The sequence below is a fragment of the Bos javanicus genome, chromosome 1 (assembly GCF_032452875.1).
Source record: "Bos javanicus breed banteng chromosome 1, ARS-OSU_banteng_1.0, whole genome shotgun sequence".
Classification (NCBI taxonomy): domain Eukaryota; kingdom Metazoa; phylum Chordata; class Mammalia; order Artiodactyla; family Bovidae; genus Bos; species Bos javanicus.
Genome location: NC_083868.1, coordinates 65,934,867 through 65,961,258, shown reverse-complemented (window position 1 = coordinate 65,961,258; position 26,392 = coordinate 65,934,867). Strand labels below are relative to the sequence as shown.

At 37.1% G+C, this 26,392-nt stretch overlaps 1 protein-coding gene across 8 annotated transcripts in view; it reads right to left on the bottom strand.

Annotated features, from left to right (window-relative positions):
- STXBP5L (syntaxin binding protein 5L) overlaps positions 1 to 26,392 on the bottom strand; it is a 330,969-nt gene that overhangs the window by 225,707 nt on the left and 78,870 nt on the right. For all 8 annotated transcript variants that reach the window (XM_061401581.1, XM_061401487.1, XM_061401832.1 and 5 more), the window contains one exon: positions 23,399 to 23,499. In XM_061401581.1, the coding sequence (XP_061257565.1) occupies positions 23,399 to 23,499 (101 nt within the window). The remainder of the gene's footprint in view (positions 1 to 23,398; positions 23,500 to 26,392) is intronic.

The window sequence follows — 26,392 nt, the reverse complement described above, 5'->3', positions numbered from 1 at the left end:
TCAAATCCTAAAAGATGATGCTGTGAAAATGCTGCACTCAATATGCCAGAAATTTTGGAAAACTCAGCAGTAGCCACAGGACTGGAAAAGGTCAGTTTTTGTTCCAATCCCAAAGAAAGGCAATGCCAAAGAATGTTCAAACTACTGCACAGTTGCACTCATCTTACACACTAGTAAAGTAATGCTCAAAATTCTCCAAGCCAGGCTTCAACAGTACATGAACTATGAACTTCCAGATGTTCAAGCTGGATTTAGAAAAGGCAGAGGAACCAGAGAGCAAATTGTCAACATCCATTGGATCATCAGAAAAGCAAGAGAGTTCCAGAAAAACATCTACTTCTGCTTTATTGACTATGCCAAAGCCTTTAACTGCACAATTGCACTCATTAGGCAATAGCACCCTACTCCAGTACTCTTGCCTGGAAAATCCCATGGATGGAGGAGCCTGGTAGGCTGCAGCCCATGGGGTCTCGAAGAGTCAGACACGACTGAGCGACTTCCCTTTCACTTTTCACTTTCATGCATTGGAGAAGGAAATGGCAACCCACTCCAGTGTTCTTGCCTGGAGAACCCCAGGAACGGGGGAATCTGGTGGGCTTCCGTCTATGGGGTCGCACAGAGTCAGACACGACTGAAGCGACTAAGCAGCAGCAGCAGCACATGCTGAAGTGAAGTGAACTTGCTCAGTCGTGTCCGACTCTTTGCAACCCCGTGGACTGTAGCCGGCCAGGCTCCTCTGTCCGTGGGATTCTCCAGGCAAGAATACTGGAGTGGGTTGCCATTTCCTTTTCCACATGCTAGTAAGGTTATGTTCAAAATCCTTCAAGTTAGGCTTCAGCAGTATGTGGATTGAGAACTTCCAGATGTACAAACTGGGTTTACAAAATCCAGAAGAACCAGAGATCAAATTGCCAACATCCACTGGATCACAGAGAAAGCAACAGTGTATAAATGTTCCCTTTTCTCCACACCCCAAACATTTGTTATATCTTGTGCTTAGTCACTCAGTCATGTCCAACTCTCTGCAACTTCATGTACTGTAGACTGCCAGGCTCCTCTGTCCGTGGGATTCTCTAGGCAAGAATGCTGCAGTGTGTTGCCATTCCCTCTCCAGAGCATCTTCCCAACTCAGGTATTGACCATGGGCCTCCTGCACTGGAGGCAGATTCTTTACCATGTGAACCACCAGGATTGAACCCACACCCCCTGCACTGGAAGGTGAAGTCCTAACCACTGAACAAGGGAAGTCCCTGTTATCTCTTATTCCTTTTTATATAAACAGGTTTAATGTAATATCTCAGGGTTTCCCTGGTGGCTCAGTGGTAAAGAATCTGCTTGCAATGCAGGAGGCCCAGGTTCAACCCCTGGACTATGAAAATCCCATGGAGATGGGAATGGCAACCAATTCCAGTACTTTTGCCTGGAATTCCATGGACAAAGGATTCCATGGACAGAGAAGCCTGGCAGGCTACAGTCCATGGGGTCACAGAGTCAAACATAACTGAGCAACCAACACACACACACAAGGTAATAAAGGTAATATCTCATTGTGATTTTGATTTGCATTTCTTTGATAGATGGGGAAACAGTGGAAACAATGTCAGACTTTATTTTTTGGGGCTCCAAAATCACTGCAGATGGTAACTGCAGCCATGAAATTAAAAGACACTTACTCCTTGGAAGGCAAGTTATGACCAACCTAGATAGCATATTGAAAAGCAGAGACATTACTTTGCCAACAAAGGTCTGTCTAGTCAAGGCTATGGTTTTTCCTGTGGGCATGTATGGATGTGAGAGTTGGACTGTGAAAAAAGCTGAGCGCCGAAGAATTGATGCTTTTGAACTGTGGTGTTGGAGAAGACTCTTGAGAGTCCCTTGGACTGCAAGGAGATCCAACCAGTCCATTCTGAAGGAGATCAGCCCTGGGATTTCTTTGGAAGGAATGATGCTGAAGCTGAAACTCCAGTACTTTGGCCACCTCATGCGAAGAGCTGACTCATTGGAAAAGACTCTGATGGTGGGAGGGATTAGGGGCAGGAGGAGAAGGGGACGACAGAGGATGAGATGGCTGGATGGCATCACTGACTCGATGGACGTGAGTCTGAGTGAACTCCGGGAGTTGATGATGGACAGGGAGGCCTGGCGTGCTGCGATTCATGGGGTCACAAAGAGTCAGACATGACTGAGCGACTGAACTGAACTGAAGTGAACCATTTCTTCCAGACCATCCATTTTGTTGGCACATACTTGTTGACAGCAGTCTCATAATCATTTGCATTTCTGTGGTATCATTTATAATGTTTTCTCTTTCAAAACTGATTTTAGAAATGTCTCTCTTAATCTACCTAAATATTTGTCTATTTTGTTTAATTTATTAAAAGAACCAGCTCTTAGTTTCACTGATCTTTTCTATTGTTTTCCTGGCCTCTACTTCATTTCTTTCTTCTCTTATCTTTGTTATTTCCTTCTTTCTGCTAACTTTTGGTTTAGTTTGTTCTTCTATTTCCAGTTCCTTAAAGTGTAAAGGGAAGTTTTTAAGATTGGCCTCATTTTGTAATGTAGGCATTATCACTACAACCTACCCTCTTACAACTGCTTTTGAAAATTTCCTTAGGTTTTGATATGTTGTGTTTCCAATTTCATATGTTTCAAAATATTGCTTGATTTCTCTATTGACTTCTTTGACCCATTGGCTGTTAAAGATCATGTTGTTTAATCTCCACATATCTGTGAATTTCATCGTTTTCCTCTTGTTATTGATTTTTAGTTTCATTCTATTGTGGTCACAAGAGATACTAGGTATGATTTCCAACGTCTTACATTTGCTAGATGTGTTTTGTAATCTATCCTAAAGTATGTATGTTCCATGTGCACTTAAGAAGATTGTGTATTCTGTTCCTGTTGGATGGAACGTTCTATGTCTGTTAGATACATATGGTCCAAAGTGTCATTCAGGTTCATTATTTGTGCACTGATCTTCTCTTTGGATGATTTATTCCTTGCTAAAAGTAAAGTCCCCTACTACAATTGCATTGCCATCTAATTCTCCACATGTATTAACAACTGCTTAATATTCTTATCTGCTCCAATCAGTACATATATGTTTATAAATGTTATATCCTCCTAATGAATTGACCCCTTTATCATTATAGAATTATTTATCTCTTGTTACAGTATTTGACTTAAAGTATATTTTCCAGTACAAGTACAGCTAACCTTGTTCTTTTCTGGTTTCCATTTTCTTGAAATACCTTTTTCCATCCCTTTAGTGCATGTTATTTGAAAGTAGATTTACATTAATTGTAAATGTATATTGAAAAACCACTACAAAGTTTTCTAAAGAAGTATAATTGATATGCTAGGAGCAGAGAAAAACTGAGATATAAAAAGTCCACTTAAAACTAAATAAGGTACAAAAGGGGGAGAAAAGAAAAGAAAGAATAAGTGCAATGTATAGAAAACAGTTACAAATATGACAGATATTAATTCACCTATTTGATAATCAAATGTAAATGTCTATTGACAAATTAAAAGATAGAGATTTTTTAAATAGATGAGAAAAAAAATCAACAATGTGTTAGTGAAACAAAAACTCTTAAAAATTCTGATACAGTGATCCACTTCTGGGTATTTATCCAAAGAAAATGAAAACACTAATTCAAAAAGATATACGTACCTCAAGATTCACATTACATACAATAGCCAAGATATGGAAGTAAACTAAGTGTCCAACAACAGATGAGTGAATAAAGGTGTGGGAGATATGCAAAATGGAGTATTAGTCAGCCATATAAAGAATGAAATTCTGTCTTTTATAACAACATGGATGTACCCGGAGAGTATCATACATAGTGAAATAAGTCAGACAGAGAAAGACAAATACTGTACATTTTCACTTATATGTGAAAAGAGAAAAGTATAACATGCTACCACTAATCAAAAGAAAGTTAAAGAGCTAAAATAGGTATATTAACTTTAGACAAAACAAACATTGGAATAATAAATATTATCAGGGATAAAGTGGGCATAAAATAATGATAAAAGGGTCAATTCTCCAAGAAGATGTAACAAATCTTAGTGTATATACACCTAACAACATATATTAAAATACATGAGAAAAAAACTGATAGAAATGCAGGAACAAAGAGAAGAATTTATTCATATAGTTGGAGACTCCAACATCAGGCATAAAGTCAGTTAGAAAATTAGTTGGAGGCTCCAACACCCAGGCAGAAAGTCAGAATATAGGTGACCAGAACAGCAGTAGCAACCAACATGATCTAACTGACATTTCTATATTATTCCAACTAAAAATAACAAAATATATTCTGTTTAGGCTCAGATGAAATATTTACTATGGCAAACACATTCTGAAATAAAACACACATTAGCAAATTATAAACACAGGAATTATATAAAGTGAATTTTCAAAACATGATGGAACTGAACTAGAAATCAAATACAGAAAGATATATGGGAAATCCCTACCCACTTAGAGATAAATATCTAAATAAAGCATGGCTCATAGAAGAAATCTCAAGAAAATACTTATATATTTTAACTAAGTTGAAAGCAGAACTAATCAAAATCTACAGGATACAGTAAAAGCAGTGTTAACAGGAAAATTTATAGCACTAAGTGAATGTTTTAGAAAATAAAACAAGCATATGCTTACCAAAGGGGAAAGGTGGAAGGGAGGGATAAACTGTAACTTCGGGATTAACATATATACACTATTATATATAAAACAGATAATCAACAAGAATCTATTGTATACCACAAGGAACTATATTTAATATGTGTAATAACCTATATGCAAAAAGAATGTAAAAAATGGATATATGTATGTGTATATATAATTGAACCACTTTGCTGTACACCTTAAACATATTGTAAATCAACTATAAAATAAAATAAAAACTATAAAATGAAATAAATATATAATTATATAAAATATTTTTAAAAAGTTAAATTTAAAGGAAGAGTTCTAAAACCAATAATCTAACATTATACCTTAGGAAACTAGAGAAAGGAGAGCAATTTAAAACTAAATCAAGAATAATAAAATTAATAGTAAAAATTAGAGCAAAAGTAAAAAAAAAAAAAAGAGAGAGAGAAAATTAACAAAACCAAAGCTTGCTCTTTGAAAAGATTAATAAAATTGATAAGCCTCTAGCCAGGCTGCTGCTGCTGCGTTGCTTCAGTCCTGTCCAACTCTGTGAGACCACATAGACGGCAGCCTACCAGGCTCCCCCGTCCCCAAGAGCAAAAGAGAGAAAACACAATTGCCAATGTCAGAAACAAAGAGGATCATCATGTTAATCCCATGGATATTACAAGGATCATTACAGAATACTATGAAAAATTTTCTGTCTACAAATTTGATAACATATATGAAATGGTCTAACTACTTTAAAGATAACAAATTACTAAAACCCATGCAAATAAAAGTAGATAATCTGAATAAGTATTGGGAGGTTGAGATACTGAATAATATCCTCAAACTGAAAAGGAACTTTAAGACTGAAAAATGAAGGCAGCATTTCTATAAAGTGCAATTATGAAGTTTATTTGGGGTGTCTTACACAAAGGCAGGATTGGGCAGACAACTGCAGCTGCACTACGAGGAGGTGAAAGGAGTATGAAGTGAAGTGAAGTAGCTTAGTCGTGTCCGACTCTTTGCGACCCCGTGGACTATAGCCTACCAGGCTCTTCCCTCCATGGGAAGAGTACTGGAGTGGGTTGCCATTTCCTTGTCCAGGGTATCTTCCCAAACCAGGGATCGAACCCGGGTCTCCCGCATTGCAGGCAGACGCTTTAACCTCTGAGCCACCAGGGAAGCCCAGGAAAAGAGTATGCTGCTGCGTCGCTTCAGTCATGTCCGACTCCGTGCGACCCCACAGACAGCAGCCAACCAGGCTTCCCGTCCCTGGGATTCTCCAGGCAAGAACACTGGAGTGGGTTGCCATTTCCTTCTCCAATGCATGAAAGTGAAAAGTCAAAGTGAAGTCGCTCAGTCGTGTCTGACTCTAGCGACCCCATGGACTGCAGCCTACCAGGCTCCTCCGTCCATGGGATTTTCTAGGCAAAAGTACTGGAGTGGGCTGCCATTGCCTTCTCCAGGAAAGGAGTATAGAGAGATGTAAAAGGCCCAAAGCCCTTTCTGTAAACACAGATTCTGTGTTTACAGAATCTGATTACTAAGTGAGAAGCATGTCCACACAAATAGGAACCAGGGTTTCCTCCCAACCTAGCAGGGTTTCATGACCATTAAGCATCTGTATCAGCAAAAGGCATTCTTTCAGCTTTTGTAACAGATGCAGCTAATGATGCTGCTGCTGCTAAGGTAAAAGTTGATAGGGGACTTACCTGGTTTGGGTATATTTCTTGTGAGTAAACTAAAGGTCAGTCCCACAGAAAGAGATGGGATTAGTACCTCAGGCCTAAGATAGTGCTGACAAAATGGAGTCAGTGTTGTTCAGTCACACAGTAGGGTTACATCTATTAAAGAAACTGAATAAATTAATAATCTTTCAAAAAAAAAAAAAAAGAAAGAAAGAATGCACCAGGCCCAGATGGGTTCATTAGTGAATCCCACCAAACATTTATTAGTGATTTCCACTAAACACTTAAGGAAAAAAAAAAACAAAAAACCAGTTATCTGTAGTCTCTTCCAGAAAATAGAAGCATAGGCAACTCTGAGGCTAAGGTTCAGTTGAGCTCAGCTCAGTCATACAGTTGTGTCAGAGTCTTTGCCACCCCATGAATCGCAGCACGCCAGGCCTCCCTGTCCATCACCAACTCTTGGAGTTCACCCAAACTCATGTGAATCGAGTCGGTGATGCCATCCAGCCATCTCATCCTCTATCATCCCCTTCTCCTCCTGCCCCAACCCCTCCCAGCATCAGGGTCTTTTCCAATGAGTTAACTCTTCGCATGAGGTGGCCAAAGTATTGGAGTTTCAGCCTCAGCATCAGTCCTTCCAATGAACACCCAGGACTGATCTCCTTTAGGATGGACTGGTTGGATCTCCTTGCAGTCCAAGGGATTCTCAAGAGTCTTCTCCAATACCACATTCAAAAGCATCAATTCTTCGGTGCTCAGCCTTCTTCACAGTCCAACTCTCACATCCATACATGACCACAGGAAAAACCATAGCCTTGACTAGACGGACCTTTGTTAGCAAAGTAATGTCTCTGCTTTTCAATATGCTATCTAGGTTGGTCATAACTTTCCTTCCAAGGAGTAAGCGTCTTTTAATTTCATGGCTGCAGTCACCATCTGCAGTGATTTTGGAGCCAAAGACAATAAAGTCTGACACTGTTTCCACTGTTTCCCCATCTATTTCCCATGAAGTGATGGGACCAGATGCCATGATCTTCGTTTTCTGAATGTTGAGCTTTAAGCCAACTTTTTCACCCTCCACTTTCACTTTCTTCAAGAGGCTTTTGAGTTCCTCTTCACTTTCTGCCATAAGGGTGGTGTCATCTGCATATCTGAGGTTATTGATATTTCTCCCGGCAATCTTGATTCCAGCTTGTGCTTCTTCCAGTCCAACGTTTCTCATGATGTACTCTGCATAGAAGTTAAATAAGCAGGGTGATAATATACAGCTTTAACGTACTCCTTTTCCTATTTGGAACCAGTCTGTTGTTCCATGTCCAGTTCTAACTGTTGCTTCCTGACGTGCATATAGGTTTCTCAAGAGGCAGGTCAGGTGGTCTGGTATTCCCATCTCTTTCAGAATTTTCCACAGTTTATTGTGATCTACACAGTCAAAGGCTTTGGCATAGTCAATAAAGCAGAAATAGATGTTTTTTCTGGAACTCTCTTGCTTTTTCCATGATCCAGCAGATGGTGGCAATTTGATCTCTGGTTCCTTTGCCTTTTCTAAAACCAGCTTGAACATCAGGAAGTTCACGGTTCATGTATTGCTGAAGCCTGGCTTGGAGAATTTTGAGTATTACTTTACTAGCGTGTGAGATGTGTGCAATTGTGTGGTAGTTTAAAGTTAGCTAATACCAAAACCAAAGACATTACAAGAAAGGAAAACTACAGACCAATGACTCTCATGAACATACATGGAAAAATCTTCAACAAGATATTAAGAAATAAAAATTTTCAAATGTATAAAGATAATTCTACACTATAATCCATGTTGGCTTAAAATTCAACATTCAGAAAACAAAGATCATGTCATTGGTCCCATCACTTCATGGCAAATTGATGGGGAAACAGTGACATACTTTATTTTGGGGGGTTTCAAAATCACTGCAGATGGTGACTGCAGCCATGAAATTAAAAGACACTTACTCCTTGGAAAAAAAGTTATGACCAACCTAGATAGCATATTAAAAAGCAGAGACAGTACTTTGCCAACAAAGGTCCATCTAGTCAAGGCTATTGCTTTTCCAGTAGTCATGTGTGGATGTGAGAGTTGGACTATAAAGAAAGCTGAGTGCCAAAAAATTGATGCTTTTGAACTGTGGTGTTGGACTTTTGAGAGTCCCTGGGACTGCAAGGAGATCCAACCAGTCCATCCTAAAGGAAATCAGTCCTGAATATTCACTGGAAGGACTGATGCTGAAGCTGGAAACTCCAATACTTTGACCACCTTATACGAAGAACTGACTCATTGGAAAAGACCCTGATGCTAGGAAAGATTGAAGGTGGGAGGAGAAGGGGTTGATAGAGGATGAGATGGTTGGATGCATCACTGACTCAGTGGTCATGAGTTTCAGTAAACTCCAGGAACTGGTGATGGACAGGGAGGCCTGGTGTGCTGCAGTCCAAAGCATCGCAAGGAGCCGGACACAAGTGAGCGACTGAACTGACTGACTGACTGATAACTCCATGTTATTTATTCTAGGTATGTAGGACTATTTCAATATTTGAAAATCAATTAACTAATTATATCACCCATCTAAAGAAGAAAAATCATTATCAATCGATGTAGGAAAACACTTGAAAAATTGTAGCCCTCATTCATAAAAAAAATGAAACCAAAACTTTATTCCCTTTCTTGTCCTCTCTGACTTCAATTATGTGCTGTTGCTGCTGCTGCTGCTGCTGCTAAGTCACTTCAGTCATGTCCGACTCTGTGCGACCCCATAGATGGCAGCCCACCAGGCTCCCCCGTCCCTGGGATTCTCCAGGCAAGAACACTGGAGTGGGTTGCCATTTCCTTCTCCAATGCATGAAAGTGAAAAATGAAAGTGAGGTCGCTCAGTCGTGTCCGACTCTTCGCGACCCCATGGACTGTACCCTTCCAGGCTCCTCTATCCATGGGATTTTCCAGGCAAGATACTGGAGTGGGGTGCCATCGCCTTCTCTGTCAATTCCATGCTGCTGCTGCTAAGTCACTTCAGTCGTGTCCGACCCTGTGCGACCCATAGACGGCAGCCCACCAGGCTCCCCCGTCCCTGGGATTCTCCAGGCAAGAACACTGGAGTGGGTTGCCATTTCCTTCTCCGATGCATGAAAGTGAAAAGTGAAAGTGAAGTTTCTCAGTCGTGTCCAAATCTTAGCGACCCCATGGACTGCAGCCTACCAGGCTCCTCCCGTCCATGGGATTTTCCAGGCAAGAGTACTGAATACTATTCAACCACATTCAAATGACTAAAATTTCTGTTGTCGATAACATCATTAATATACTAAAACAGCTACCACAGATATCATCATTAATGTACAAATTCATTTTGTTTCTCCAGGGCAAGAAGAACTAACAGAACCCTGAGCCATAGACTACCTGCCTCAGAATCAAACCAGAGGCATCCTGACTCCCAAAACTAGAGGAAAACATAGGAAGAACATTTTTTGACATAAATCACAGCAATAACTTTTCAATCCATCTCCTAGAGTAATGGAAATAAAAACAAAAATAAACAAATGGGACCTATATAACTCAAAAGGTTTTGCACAGCAAGGGAAACCATAAACAAAAAGAGGAGTCACAGGATGGGAGAAAATATTTGCAAATCAAATGACTGACAAGGAGTTAATCTCCAAAATCTACAAACAGCTCTTGCAGCTCAGTATCAAAAAAACAAACAACCCAATAAAAAAATAGGCAGAAGACCTTAACAGATATTTCTCCGAAGACATACAGATGGCCAAGAAACACATGAAAAGATGATCAACACTGCTAATTATCAGAGAAACACAAATCAAAACCATAATGAGATATCATACCAGTCAGAATGGCCATCATCAAAAGTCTACAAACAATTTTTCACAGAACTATAACAAATAATTTCACAATTTGTATGGAAATACAAAAAACCTCGAATAGCCAAAACAATTTTGAGAAAGAATGGAACTGGAGGAATCAACCTGCCTGACTTCAGGCTCTACTACAAAGCCACAGTCATCAAGACAGTATGATACTGGCACAAAGACAGAAATATAGATCAATGGAACAAAATAGAAAGCCCAGAGATAAATCCACGGACCTATGGACACCTTATCTTTGACAAAGGAGGCAAGAGTATACAATGGAGAAAAGACAATCTCTTTAACAAGTGGTGCTGGGAAAACTGGTCAACCACTTGTAAAATAATGAAACTAGAACATTTTCTAACACCATACACAAAAATAAACTCAAAATGGATTAAAGATCTAAACATAAGACCAGAAACTATAAAACTCCTAGAGGAGAACATAGGCAAAACACTCCGACATAAATCACAGCAGGATCCTCTATGACCCACCTTCCAGAGTAATGGAAATAAAAGCAAAAATAAACAATGGGACCTAATTAAACTTAAAGGCTTTTGCACAATGAAGGAAACTATAAGCAAGGTGAAAAGACAGCCTTCAGCGTGGGAGAAAATAATAGCAAACAAAGCAACTGACAAAGAATTAATCTCAAAAATATACAAGTAACTCCTGCAGCTCAATTCCAGACAAAAAAACAACCCAATCAAAAAAAGGGGCAAAGAACTAAACAGACATCTCTCCAAAGAAGACATACAGATGGCTAAAAGACATAAAAAGATGCTCAGCATCACTCATTATCAGAGAAGTACAAATCAAAACCACAATGAGGTACCATTTCACGCCAGTCAGAATGGCTGCTATCCAAAAGTTTACAAACAACAAATGCTGGAGAGGGTGTGGAGAGAAGGGAACCCTCTTACACTGTTGGTGGGAATGCAAACTAGTACGTCCACTATGGAGAACAGTGTGGAGATTCTTTAAAAAACTGGAAATAGAACTGCCATATGACCCAGCAATCCCACTGCTGGGCATACACACCAAGGAAATCAGAATTGAAAGATACACATGTACCCCAATGTTCATCGCAGCACTGTTTATAATAGCCAGGACATGGAAGCAACCTAGATGTCTATCAGCAGACGAATGGATAAGAAAGCTCTGGTACATATACACAATGGAATATCACTCAGCCATTAAAAGAATACATTTGAATCAGTTCTAATGAGGTGGATGAAAATGGAGCCTATTATACAGATTAAGTAAGCCAGAAAAAAAAAAAAAAAAAAAAAACCACCAATACAGTATCAGTTCAGTTCAGGTGCTCAGTCATGTCCAACTCTTTGCGACCCCATGAATCGCAGCACGCCAGGCCTCCCTGTCCATCACCAACTCCCGGAGCTCACTCAGACTCACGTCCATTGAGTCAGTGATGCCATCCAGCCATCTCATCCTCTATCATCCCCTTCTCCTCCTGCCCCAACCCCTCCCAGCATCAGGGTCTTTTCCAATGAGTCAACTCTTCGCATGAGGTGGCCAAAGTACTGGAGTTTCAGCTTTAACGTCAGTCCTTCCAAAGAAATCCCAGGGCTGATCTCCTTCAGAATGGACTGATAGGATCTCCTTGCAGTCCAAGGGATTCTCAAGAGTCTTCTCCAATACCACATTCAAAAGCATCAATTCTTCGGTGCTCAGCCTTCTTCACAGTCCAACTCTCACATCCATACATGACCACAGGAAAAACCATAGCCTTGACTAGACGGACCTTTGTTAGCAAAGTAATGTCTCTGCTTTTCAATATGCTATCTAGGTTGGTCATAACTTTCCTTCCAAGGAGTAAGCGTCTTTTAATTTCATGGCTGCAGTCACCATCTGCAGTGATTTTGGAGCCAAAGACAATAAAGTCTGACACTGTTTCCACTGTTTCCCCATCTATTTCTCATGAAGTGATGGGACCAGATGCCATGATCTTCGTTTTCTGAATGTTGAGCTTTAAGCCAACTTTTTCACCCTCCACTTTCACTTTCTTCAAGAGGCTTTTGAGTTCCTCTTCACTTTCTGCCATAAGGGTGGTGTCATCTGCATATCTGAGGTTATTGATATTTCTCCCGGCAATCTTGATTCCAGCTTGTGCTTCTTCCAGTCCAACGTTTCTCATGATGTACTCTGCATAGAAGTTAAATAAGCAGGGTGACAATATACAGCCTTGACGAACTCCTTTTCCTATTTGGAACCAGTCTGTTGTTCCATGTCCAGTTCTAACTGTTGCTTCCTGACGTGCATATAGGTTTCTCAAGAGGCAGGTCAGGTGGTCTGGTATTCCCATCTCTTTCAGAATTTTCCACAGTTTATTGTGATCCACACAGTCAAAGGCTTTGGCATAGTCAATAAAGCAGAAATAGATGTTTTTCTGGAACTCTCTTGCTTTTTCAAAGATCCAATGGATGTTGGCAATTGATCTCTGGTTCTTCTGCCTTTTCTAAAACCAGCTTGAACATCAGGAAATTCATGGTTCACATATTGCTGAAGCCTGGTTTGGAGAATTTTGAGCATTACTTTACTAGCGTGTGAGATGAGTAAGTGTGCGGTAGTTTGAGCACTGTTTGGCATTGCGTTTCTTTGGGATTGGAATGAAAACTGACCTTTTCCAGTCCTGTGGCCACTGTTGAGTTTTCCAAATTTGCTGGCATATTGAGTGCAGCAATTTCACAGCATCATCTTTCAGGATTTGAAATAGCTCAACTGGAACCAATTAACGTATATATATGGAATTTAGCAAGATGGTAACGATAACCATACTATATGCGAGACAGCAAAAGAGACACAGATATATAGAACAGTCTTTTGGACTCTGTGGGAGAAGGCGAGGGTGGGATGATTTGAGAGAATAGCACTGAAACATGTATATTACTATACGTGAAACAGACCGCTAGTCCAGGTTCGATGCATGAGACAGGGTACTCAGGGCTGGTGCGCTGGGATGACCCAGAGGGATGGGATGGGGAGGGAGGTGGGAGGGTGGCTCAGGATGGGGAACACATGTACACCCATGGCTGTTTCATGTCAATGTATGGCAAAATTACTACAATATTGTAAAGTATGTAGCCTCCAATTAAATAAATTTTAAAAATAAATAAATTTTAAAAGTCTACAAACAATAACTAAATGCTGGAGAGGGTGTGAAAAAAATTGAAAACTATGGTTTGAAAGGATAGATGAACCCCTATGTTCATTGCAGCACTGTTTATAATAGCCAAGACATGGAAGCAACCTAAATGTCTATCTACCGAGGAATGGAAAAAGAAATGTGTTGTGGTACATAAATATGATGGAATTAAAATGATCAAAATAATATCATTTGCAGCAACATGGATGGACCTGGAGAGTATAATAGTATGTGAAGTCAGTCAGAGAAAGATAAATATCATATGATATCACTTGTATATGAAGTCTAAAAAAATGATATAAATGAACTTATTTACACAAAAGAAACAGACTCACAGACTTAGAAAACAAACTTATGACTACAAAGGGGAAAGGTGGTGGGGGAAGGACAAATCAGAAGTTTTTGACTGATATATACACTCTATTTTGTTTAAAATAGATAACCAACAAGGATCTATTGTATAGTATAGGGAACTCTTCAGAGTATTCTCTAACAGCCTAAATGGGAATAGAGTTTGAAAAATACACACACACACATATGTATAACTGAATTACTTTGCTGTACACCTGAAAATAACACGTGTTAATCAGCTATCAGTTCAGTTCAGTTGCTCAGTCATATCCATACCCTAATATAAAACAAAAATTTTAAACAAGAACATGTGGATACACACACACACACAAAATGGAATATTACTCAGTCACAAAAGAATGAAATATTGTCATTTACAGCAACATGGATAGCCCTAGAGAATATCATACTAAGTGAAGTCAGACAAAGAAAAATACTATATATTACTTATATGTGAAATATAAAAAAATAATCCAAATGAATCTATTTACAAAGCAGAAACAGGCTCACAGACATAGAAAACCAAAGGGGACGTGGAGGGATAGATTAGGAGCATGGGGTTAATGAATACACACTACTACATACAAAACAGATTAGTAACAAGGATTTATTGTATAACTGAGGAAACAATATTCAATAGCTTATCTCATTCCCCTATAATGAAAAATGATCTGAAAATATATATATATATATATATAACTGAATCACTTTTTTGTACACCTGAAGCAAACACAATATTGTAAATCAGCTTTACCTTGACTTAAAAGGAAGAAAAAAAGAATAAAAGACAAGAAATCACTACAGATACTACTGTGAAGGCCAATAAATTTAAAAATTTTGATAAACAGGATAAATTTCTTCAAAAGCACAACTGATGAAAACTGACTGAAGGTAAAAAAGAATATCTGAATATTCCTAAACCTACTAAAGAAATGAATATGCCATTTAAAATCTTACCTCAGAGAAAACCCAGGTTCAGATGCTTTACTGGTGAATTTTTTTTTTTTTCAAATTTTAAGGAAGAAATAACACCAATCTTTCACAAGTATTGATAGAATATAGAAAAGAGGAAACATTTCCCCATTCTTTCTATAAGATGAAAATAACTATGACATGAGAACCTAGCAGAGAACTCAAAAGAAAGGAAATTTCTATGCTAAGCTCTTGTTAACATAGATATTAAACTCTTAAACAACTTATTAGCAAAACATTAGCAAATGGAACACATATAATAATGCTAATATATCACAAAAGTTATATTTATTCTGGGAATACAAGAGTCATTTAACATGCAAAAAATCAAGTGATGTCATTTACCACATTAACAGATTTTAAAAAAGAAAAAAATAACATGATCACAATAGATGCATAAAAACTACATGATAAAATTCAGCATTCATTCATGATTTTAATATATATATATCCTTATAAAAATTAGGAGCAAAAGAAACTTCTTGATAACAAAGAGTATCTATTTAAAAACCTATAGCAAATATATACTAAATAATGAAATAATAAAAAATAATCTCCCTAAAAAAAACATTGTCCTTGAACTTCTTATTCAATATTGTACTGGAAGCCTATGATGAACAGATTCCAATGCTGTCCCCATGATCACCACTTCCTGATATCCTTGCCTTTGCATAAATCCACTTCCCCTTCAGTGTGTACAGGACCTGTGATTTGCTTTTAATCAGTTGAATATGGCAAGAGTCATGAGATATCACTTTCATGACTAAATTACATGTGACTGTAATATTCATCTTATCAGAAGACTCTCTTTGTTACTGGCTCTGAAGAAGGAAGCTGCTATGTTGTCGGCTGGCTTTTGGAGAAAGACATGGCAAGCAACTGACAGTGGTTTCTGGTCAACAGCCAGCAAAAACTAAGGCCTTCAATCCACCAACTTCCTAGGGAACAGAATGTTGCCAATAACCAAATAAGTTTGAAAATAGATCCTTTCCCAATCAAGCCTCAGATGAGGCCACAGCCCTGAAAGTCATATTAATTGTAGTTTGTGAGATACTGATACAGAAACTCATCTAGGCCACTCCTAGTTTCCAGACACAGAAACTCTGAGATAAGAAATGCATGCTGTTAAAAAAAAAAAAAAAGAAATGCACGCTATTTTAAGCCACTGAGTTTGTGATATTGTCACATAGCAATAAATAACTAATACAAGGTCTTAACCCCAGTACAATAATAAAAATAAATACATATGAAACTATAAAGAAGAAAATAAAACTATTATTTGAAGATGACTGTGTACCTAGGAAAGTCTACAGGAAGCTATTAGAATTAGTCATTGAATTTAAGCAAAGTCATTAGATACAAGGTCAACACATAAAAATAAATTATATTTCCAGGGACTTCCAGTTCAAGATGGCAGAGCAGAAGGACATGCGCTCATATCCCCCTCAAGAACACCAAAATCACAACCAGCTCTTGAACAACCATTGACAGGAGAATGTTGGAACCCACCAAAAAAAGATATCCCATGTCCAAAAACAAAGAAGCCACAGAAAGATGGTAGGAGGTGCACAATCAGGATAAAATCAAATCTCATACCTGCCCGGTGGGTAACCCACAAATTGGAGAACAGTAATACCAAAGAATCTTTCCCACTGTTGTGAAGGTTCTGAACCCCACATCAGGCTTTCCAGCCTGGGCATCCAACAAAGGGACTGTGAATCCCCAGGCAATCTGACCTTGAAGGCCAGCAGGATTTGCTTATAGGACTTCCAAAGGTCTGAGGGAAACAGAGACTCCAATCTTAGAAGGCACAAAACAAAATCTTGCATGCACCAAGACCCAGAGGAAAGGAGCAGTGACCCCACAGGAGACTGAACCAAATATAAAAAACTATCTGCTAATGTTGGACAGTCTCCTGTGGAGGTGTGGGTCCACAGGGGCTCACCACAGGGACAGGGGCACCTGTCTGGGAAGGTCCCCCTTAGAGTAAATCCTCTTGGAGGTCACCTTACCTGACCATAGACAGTGTTGCCCCAGGCCAAACAACTAACAGGCAGGGAGTACAACAATTATCAGCAGATAACTGGATTAAAGCTTCACTGAGCAAGGCCCTGCCCACCAGAGCAAGACTCAGTTTTTCCCACCACCAGTCCTTCCCATCAGGAAGCTTACAAAAGCCTCTTAGCCTCCTCCATCAGAGGGCAGACAGAAGAAGAAAGAAATACCACAGTTCCACAGTGGCTAGAACAAAAAGCACATTGCTTGCTTGCTAAGTCACTTCAGTCGTGTCCGACTCTGTGCGACACCAGAGACAGCAGCCCACCAGGGTCCCCTGTCCCTGGGATTCTCCAGGCAAGAACACTGGAGTGGGCTGCCATTTCCTTCTCCAATGCATGAAAGTGAAAAGTGAAAGTGAAGTCGCTCAGTCGTGTCCGACTCTTTGAGACCCCATGGACTGCAGCCTACCAGGCTCCTCCATCCATGGGATTTTCCAGGCAAGAGTACTGGAGTGGGGTGCCATTGCCTTCTCCAAAAAGCACATTACAGAAAGTAAATCAGGATGAAAAAGGAAAGTATGTCCCAGATGAAGGAACAAGATAAAACTCCTGAAAAATAACTAAATGAAGTGGAGATAGGCAACCTTCAAGGAAAAGAATTCAGAATAACAACAGTGAAGATGATACATGATCTAGGAAAAATAATGGAGATCCAAGAAATGTTTACCAAAGACCGAAAAGAACTAAGGAACAAACAGAGATGAGTAATACACTAGAAGGAATCAATTTTGCAGCAGAAGATCAGATAAATTACCTGGAGGACAGAATGGTGGAAATCACTGCCACAGAACAGAATATAGAAAAAAGAATAAATTATATTTCTATATTCTAACAAAAATAATACAGAAAATGACATATAATTTAATTATCATCATGTACAACTTACATTAGATATATTATCATTTTATCATCATATATAATTTTCAATAGCATTTAAAATTATCAAGTATTTATGACTAAGCACAATAAAAATGTAGAAGACCCCTATAGAGAAAACTATAAATGTTATTCAGAGAAATCAAAGAATACCTAAGTGGTGGGATATAATATATACCATGTTCAATTCCCTGTCTGTGATTCATCCAATGAATCAGAGTCATCATTGTCAACAACAATCAAACAATACTGCCATTCTCCATCATCAAGGCAATTTCAGTTCTCCCCAGACTGACCTACAGCTTCAAGATGTTTCTAATCAAAATCTCAGCAAGTGTGTTTGTGGAATCTGACAAGCAATTTCTAAAAGTTAAATGGAAATACAAAAATATAACCAGGATATATTGAAGTAGAATGGTTAATCAAATCAAATACCCATTAAATCGAATACTACATAACAATGAAAATAATAAGCTACATGCAACGTGAGTGAAACTTCAAAATATAATGTTGAGCAAAAGGTGCCAAATACAAACAAGTATATACATATAATTTCATTTCTATAAATGTCAAAAACAACAGTTTTTGAAATAAAAATAGTGTTTGTGACATTTGAGGGTTAGGTAATAATTATTTAACACAGAGGGATTTCTGTGGTTTTAGTAATTTTCTCTTTCTTGAACTGTGCATTTGTTACATGAATGTAAAATTATTTTGAGGCATACAATTAATATTTACACAGTCTTGATGGTTTGCTAATATTTGCATACACACACAAGAAAAGGAAACATTTTATGTGTTGATAAGGAATGATCTTGAGAATATATACAGACAAAACAAGGTACAAAACTGTTTGCATGTTACAACCTGTGTAACAGAAATGTATGATACTTTCATATTTGTCTATAAATACATAAAATAGAAAATTATGTTACATATACATTTGCTTATATGTAAGGAAGAAAGATCCTTCACTGTACATATGTTTTTTTATCTTTGAATGTCTAACCAGGCAAATATGTTAATAACTTCAGAAAAATTTTAAAGAGAAATAATTCATATTATCTTTATAAAGCAATATAGTTTTTAAAATTGGGGTTATAAATAGTTCCCAAAGCCAACACTGATGGGTCAAGTTTGCTAGAGATCTCATAAATAAAGTTCTTAACAAAATATTTCTTCTTCCTGGCAATTTAACTAATATTACTTAGAAATGTTTTGATGGTATTAATTATCAGAATACCACAGATAGAAAAAGAATAAACTGATATAATAAGTACAAATACTTTATGATCTGTATGTCATAGTCTCCTTGTTGAATTTTACTTGAAAACCATATAAAATAATTCTAGGCTTTCCCCAATGTTACACAATTTATGATCAGTGATAGCAATGACTGTTAATATGCCTTAAAAGGTGAATGCTTGATTTTATTCATTTTTCAGATCATACAGAAATAAAAAGTTTTTTTCCATATTTAGGTTTATAAGGTCATATATGAGAGGACCCAAGGATCATCAACAATTTAAGCCTGGTTGCCACCTTCAAAGATTATAAAACCAAAGATTGAAGGTGCTCTCTTTAAAAAAAAAAAAAAAAACAAAAACACTAAAATTTACAAACTATGTAAACTAAATATGTATATATGTATATTATATAAGCATAAGGATATGAAAGAATGTTGCCCAACATTCCAGTATTACAAGGATTAAGCTGCAACAACTCACTGCAAGTATACCCAGAGGGGAATTCAGGAGAGAGAAAAACAGGATGCAGCATTCTGTTTTGGCTATATGGCCCAAAGACAGTTAAGATTCGTATCTAAAAAAGAATTTCAATGGTCCCAGATTCTTACATCTTCCCATACATAGAGAAGCACTTACATCATTAACTTAAGATGTCTTCTCTTTTTGATTAGCAATAATCTTTTATGCCTGACTCTATGTTTCTTCCAGTGAAAAAAATTAATATAGATACTGGTTCCTCAGTACATTTTTTGCAACAGTTCCTCAAAGCTATCTGAGAGGCTATCTTCCAGGCCATATAGTTCCCAGTAAGACCCTCAATAAAACTTCACTCACACTCTCACACTTGTATATCTGTCTTTCAGTTGACAGGTATATAGAAATTTATATAGTTAAATGGGCTATTTAGGAGGGCTTAGAGTTCCCAAAGATGCTTGTTTAAATTCTTTGTTGACTTAAGCCTTGCCTTCACCATACATTTAAGGATTTTTATTCTCTCCACAATAAATAGTGATATTAATGATTATTCTCAATGTTAAGATAATTTATCTCTCTCAAAATGATAAATATCATGTTTTTGTAAGCATTAAAATAGGCAACCCCAGATAGTTACATGTAAAAGAATGAAATTACACTTCTTAACACTATACACAAAAACAAACTCAAAATGGATTAAAGACCTAAATTCAAGGCCAGACACTATAGAAGTCTTAGAGGAAAATACAGGCAGAACACGTTTAACATAAATTGCAGCAAGATCTTTTTTGAACCACCGTCTAGAGTAATGAAAATTTAAAAAAAAAAAAAAATGGGACCTAATTTTACTTAAAAGCTTTTACAGGGCAAAAGAAGCCATAAACAAAACAAAAAGACAGCCTTCAAAATGGGAGAAAATATTTGCAAATGAAGCAACCAACAAGGGATTAATCTCCAAAATATATAAACAGCTCATGTAGCTCAATATACAAAAATAATAACCCAATGAAAAACTGCACAGATCTAAATTTGAGTGAACTCCAGGAGTTGGTGATGGACAGGGAGGCCAGGCGTGCTGCGATTCATGGGGTCACAAAAAGTCGGACACAACTGAGCTACTGAACTGAAATAGACATTTCTCCAAAGAAGACATAGAGATGGCCAACACATACATAAAAAGATGCTCAAAATTACTAATTATTAAGATTTAAGAAATTCAAATCAAAACTACAATGAGCTATCATCTCACACTGATCAAAATCACCATAATCAAAAAGTCACAAATAATAAATGCTGGAGAGAACGTGGAGAAAAGGGAACTGTTGGTGGGAATGTAAATCAGTACAGCCACTATAGAGAACAGTATGGATGGTCCTCAAAAATCTACAAACAAAACTGCCATATGACCCAGCTATCCCACTTCTGAGCATATAACCCAGGGAAAATCACAATTCAAAAAGATACATGCACTCCAATGTTCATTGCAGCACTATTTACAATAGCCAGGAAACAGAAGCAACCTAAAAGTTCATCAACAGAAGACTGGATAAAGAAGATGTGGTACATATAGACACTGGACTGTTACTTAGCCATAAAGTGGAACTAAATAGTGCCATCTGCAGAGACGTGGATAGATCTGGAGATTGTCATACAGAGTGAAGTAAATCAGAAGAAGAAAAACAAATATCACATAAAATCACTTACATGTGGAATCTAGAAAAATGGTATAGATAAACTCATTTGCAAAGCAGAAATAGAGAGACATATGTAGGGGACAAACTTAGGGATATCAAGGGGAAGGGGTTGCGATGAATTGGGCCTTTGGGATTGACATATACACACTGCTGCTGCTGCTAAGTCGCTTCAGTCATGTCCGACTCCATGTGACCCCATAGACAGCCTCGTACCAGGCTCCTCTGTCCCTGGGATTCTCCAGGCAAGAACACTGGAGTGGGTTGCCATTTCCTTCTCCAATGCGTGAAAGTGAAAAGTGAAAGTGAAGTCGCTCAGTCATGTCTGACTCAGAGACCTCATGGACTGCAGCCTACCAGGCTCCTCCATCCATGGGATTTTCCAGGCAAGAGTACTGGAGTGGGGTGCCATTGCCTTCTCCGATATACACACTACGATGTATAAAATAGATAACTAACGAGAACCTACTGTTTAGCAAAGGGAGCTCTACTCAATGCTTTGTGGTGACCTAAATGGGAAGGAAATCTTAAAAAGACGGGATATATGTATACATATAACAGATTCACTTTGATGTACAGCAGAAACTAACACAACATTGGTAAAGCAACTATATCCCAATAAAAGTTAATTAAAAATATAGGTAATGCCTACAAAGTTCCCAATGTTTACATTTGTACAAAATCTGTCAGCTTGCTTTTATATTGCTACTAGTTAAATACACCTCAATTGAGTTAATAAAATTATAATCGGAAATCATCATCATTAATCATTTCTTCTCCCCAAATGGCTTTAAAAGGCACCAGAACATTTCCTTCAACAATCCAGTTGTAAGGCGGAAAAAACTCATTCTGCTTATCTACACAAAATTGTAGGGCCAGATCTACTCAAAATGTTGACAAACAAAAAATGCTACAAGCAGAGAAAGAGATAAAATCAATATGGCAATACCTGAGTAGGTACTATTTTTAGTAGTAAAGATACAAGGAAACATATAACAACTCTTGACTGATCTTTCAGTTTTTCATATCATGAAATTTCTGCTACATTATTTATTTTAAAATTTAAGATAAAATAAACCAAAATTAGATCGAATATGAAGAAGTTCTACCTAGTTTTAGCAAATAGCTAAAATATAAATTTTCTCCACTCAAAAAAATACTGGATATAATAAAAACTTTCATTGATGCTGAATTCCAAAATACTGTAGATATAATATTCATGAATATTACTCAGAACATTGAAGGTTAAGTAATATGCAAATGAGAAGAAAAAGTTCCAGGTAGAAAAAAGAATGTCTATATAGATGCCATTCTTTCTTCTCATCAAACCAAAAAAACACAATTATGTCATTAAGCTCTGCCTACATGGTGATGATTCCATATGAACTATAACCATTCAACAAAATAAAATAAGTACTTTCTTGAGTTCTCAGCAGTGACTGTCTCTATTATCTACCTACCTCAGTTGTGACTAGTACTTGCTAATTTGTGTAAATTTACCTCTCAGAGATTTCTTTCTCTTTCATTAATATCAAATTTTCCTGTGCTAGCCCTTCATAATCACTGCAAAAAGCCTGACTGCTTCCCAAATAATAAAAAAAAAAAATCAAATCATTTGATAGTTAAATAACAGAGATGGTTAATAAAATACAAACTTTACTTCATCTTGAGATGGATTATCAGCTAAGTAGATGTCTGTGATATTCTAGCTCTGGTTGAAACAGACACTAGAAACGTTAAAATTTTGTACACTTACAAATAAAATCTAATAATTCTTCCATATCTGTTCTAATAAGTGTTCCATATCTGTTAATTTTTTTCAAATTATTATTTCACTCTAAAATGGAAGAATTTGAATTCTGATCAATTAATCATCTCTGAAAATGTTAATCTTGAATGTATAAAGTTGCTCAACACTTAGTACCAACAATTTTGGATGTCTAAAATCTCTGTCTCATATTTTTTAAGGTAAAAAAAAATTTAAGCAAAAAAGTGAAAGTGTAGGAGGTAACTTCCAATATCAAAAAGTGTAGAAATACATTCAGTATTTACTTGACTTTTAAGTTTTAGGTCTGAGTTTTCAGCACCCTGGCCTAAGAAAGAGAACATATCACCCATTGCTGAAGTCCTGGTTTACAAAGAGAAGAATGCTAGGAGTTCTCCACTAGAAGATGATTGAACCTATATCAGTGAATTTTCTATGTAAATAAACTATTATAAAAGCAAGCATAAATATTATTTAGAGCTATTAAAATTATTAAAAATTTTTTTTTCAAAAATTAACCTGAAACCTGTTCAGCAAATCATTTTCTTATACATTAAGAAATTGTGTAACTCTTACATTCTTACCGTTCTCTGTTAAATTTGAGAGAATGAAGAATAGCTGGCCTTTTTTGTCTAAGGTTCCACAAATGAAGTGTATCGTCTGAACTTGCACTGACCAAAGCACCCTGGAACAAAATGAAGACAAAATGAGTGATTTACTTAATTTATGTTTTTTTGTGAAATAAAACCTAAACTAATGTACTGAATTTTTCAGTGCCCTTTAAGTTATTTGTATTTATATAATGTAGAAATACAAGGAAAGACAATGAACATATTTCGGTCAGGAAGCCTAAAAATGCTAAGAGTAGAAGAAGCAGGTAAACTACCATATACGGATTGGTGAGAATGACTAGCTCAAGGAATATGCATTTATCAATAGAGGGATTATTATTATTATAAGCATCATTGTAACTATTAAAGATTATATTTTCTTTGTGAAAAACTATTCCTTTTTGTTTCTACTGTTTACATATATATCATGTAGCTCTACAGAGAAGCAAATACCCAATTCAGTTTTAAAACTGCAATCTAATCACATAAAAATTCACCATTTCTAAAAATTTTCTATACAGTTGAGATGTACATATTCTTCCTAAAAAGTATACTTGACATAACTTAATTTGTATTCATAGTTCAAGAAGATTCATCTGTGACAAAAGAAAACATCTGTAGTAAAAATAAACATTTTTCCAACTAGAATTCAGTATAACTGCAAAAATAATAAGAGCCTTTTTATACAAAGCCTTCAAATACAAATGAATCCTACTTCAAATATTTAAAATAGGATGGGTTCTACCTATTAGTATGGCAGACACAACATGGGCAGAACTAGCTGCCATGTATGACTTCTTATACATATATTTAAACTACTTACTTCAGAGTTAACTAAGATCATCTTAAAACTATGTCAGAACTTTTGCCATCATGAATTTCCCAGCAAAAAATGTCAATGCTTGCCCTATGTCAGAGCCTGAAGCTACTCTAGAGTACCGAGTGTGTTCTGTAAAACTGATCTTGCACAATTATGGTAGTCCTGAGATATCTAAAATTCTTATATTTTTCAAAGTACTGTGTTACAAGTAACCTTTCATAGTTAATTAACTCAACCACAGATATCAAAATGATTAGCCCATGTAAATGCTAGAAAGAGCTATACTGAAATTCCTAGAATTTATTTATTCTTTAGGAATTAATGAATATAGGAATCTAAATGACACTTCCATAACAATTCCTAAGACAAACAGATGCTCGTGTGTCTTGTGATGGTTCTCTTGACACTATTCAATACATAACTATGATTTTAGTCTCAGAGAAAAATAGCTTCTAAAACAACAACCATAACAGAGTATAACCATTAAAATGTTTTAAAATGTATGTAATTTGCATATTTGCATATAAATATGTAAATTACATATATTCAAACAGGTATACATTGATACATATATTTTGACATGATCTCACAGGTAATTACACTCCATGCAATAAAATGAATCCTACACACACCTTGAGGATTTTTGTTTTTGTATGCTTGCTTTATTTGTAAGCTGTTCTCAAATACTTTACATATTCAAACTAGAAAATTATTAGGATTTCTTAGAAGTACTTGATGAGCTACAATTTTTCTGAGTTATAGAACAGTGACTTCATTTCTCAGGAAGGTAGAAACTCATTTGGGACAGGGTGACGATAGACCATGATATACAAAATGAATAAAACATAACATCATTTCACGATACATGAAATTAATAAAATGTAGTTCATGCTATACAAAACATATATACTATGCCAAAGGCAATGAAAGTAAAATAATCCAGATGTTTAATAATATCTTAGGGTAATAGCTGATATAGGAAGGAAGTCAGTATTAATAATACTATGATAAAACTAGCAGATAACAACATTTAAGGGAAGTAAACAGAACCTCTGAATGTAATAGTGCCAGCAGAGACATAACACCCATCAGCAGGGTGTCTAGGACTCATTTACAAAAACAAATCTATAAGAAACACTGCTAATGAAGACCTGTGAAGATTAAAAATTGAATAAAAACATGTGTCATGAGGTCAGAGGCTGGGAAGTTTGGGAAAAGGTCCCAAAATTGAATTTAAAGGCAGATCAAGGTGAGTAGTTCAGGACAGACAACATAAACACTGGCAGGCTTGTCAGTTTTGAAGGCTTGTCTTTATTTATTCTTAGTTATGTAACAGCTGCTGGTGCTGCTAAGCCGCTTCAGTCGTGTCTGACTCTGTGCGACCCCATAGACGGCAGCCCACCAGGCTCCCCCGTCCCTGGGATTCTCCAGGCAAGAACACTGGAGTGGGTTGCCATTTCCTTCTCCAGTGCATGAAAGTGAAAAATGAAAGTGAAGTCGCTCAGTCGTGTCTGACTCTAGAGACCCCACGGACTGCAGCCTACCAGGCTCCTCCGTCCATGGGATTTTCCAGGCAAAAGTACTGGAGTGGGGTGCCATTGCCTTCTCCGTATGTAACAGCACAGAGACAAATTTAAGGCCTTGAAGACAATTCTCAGAGGACAGGACACAGAGAAAATCACCTGGAAACAATTTATGCTTACCAGTAAACATCTATACAGAAGGCAAAGGACTGAGATCTTTCAACTAGGAGCTATAAAGTTGTTGCTGTTCAGTCACTCAGTCATGTCTGACTCCTTGCAAGCCCATGGACTGCTGTACACCAGGCTTCCCTGTCCTTCACCATCTCCCACATTTTGCTCTGGGAGCTACAGTGTAACACTGAGATTTCAAAAAGGCTGCCATTCTAGATACTAATGACTAGCTATTACAATAAAATATTTTAAAAAATATTTTCCCTGCTCTTTATTTCTCTCTCTCATTTTGGTACCCCATAGCAAATATGCCTACCATATGAAATATGCTAGATCTGTCAATAAGGAGAATCTCACAGCCTTCTGAGAAAGATTTTTGAGTCAAGAAAAGTAAAACGTGGACATGTCTCAGTATCATAAATTTTTCATATCTCAGGTATCACTGATACAAAG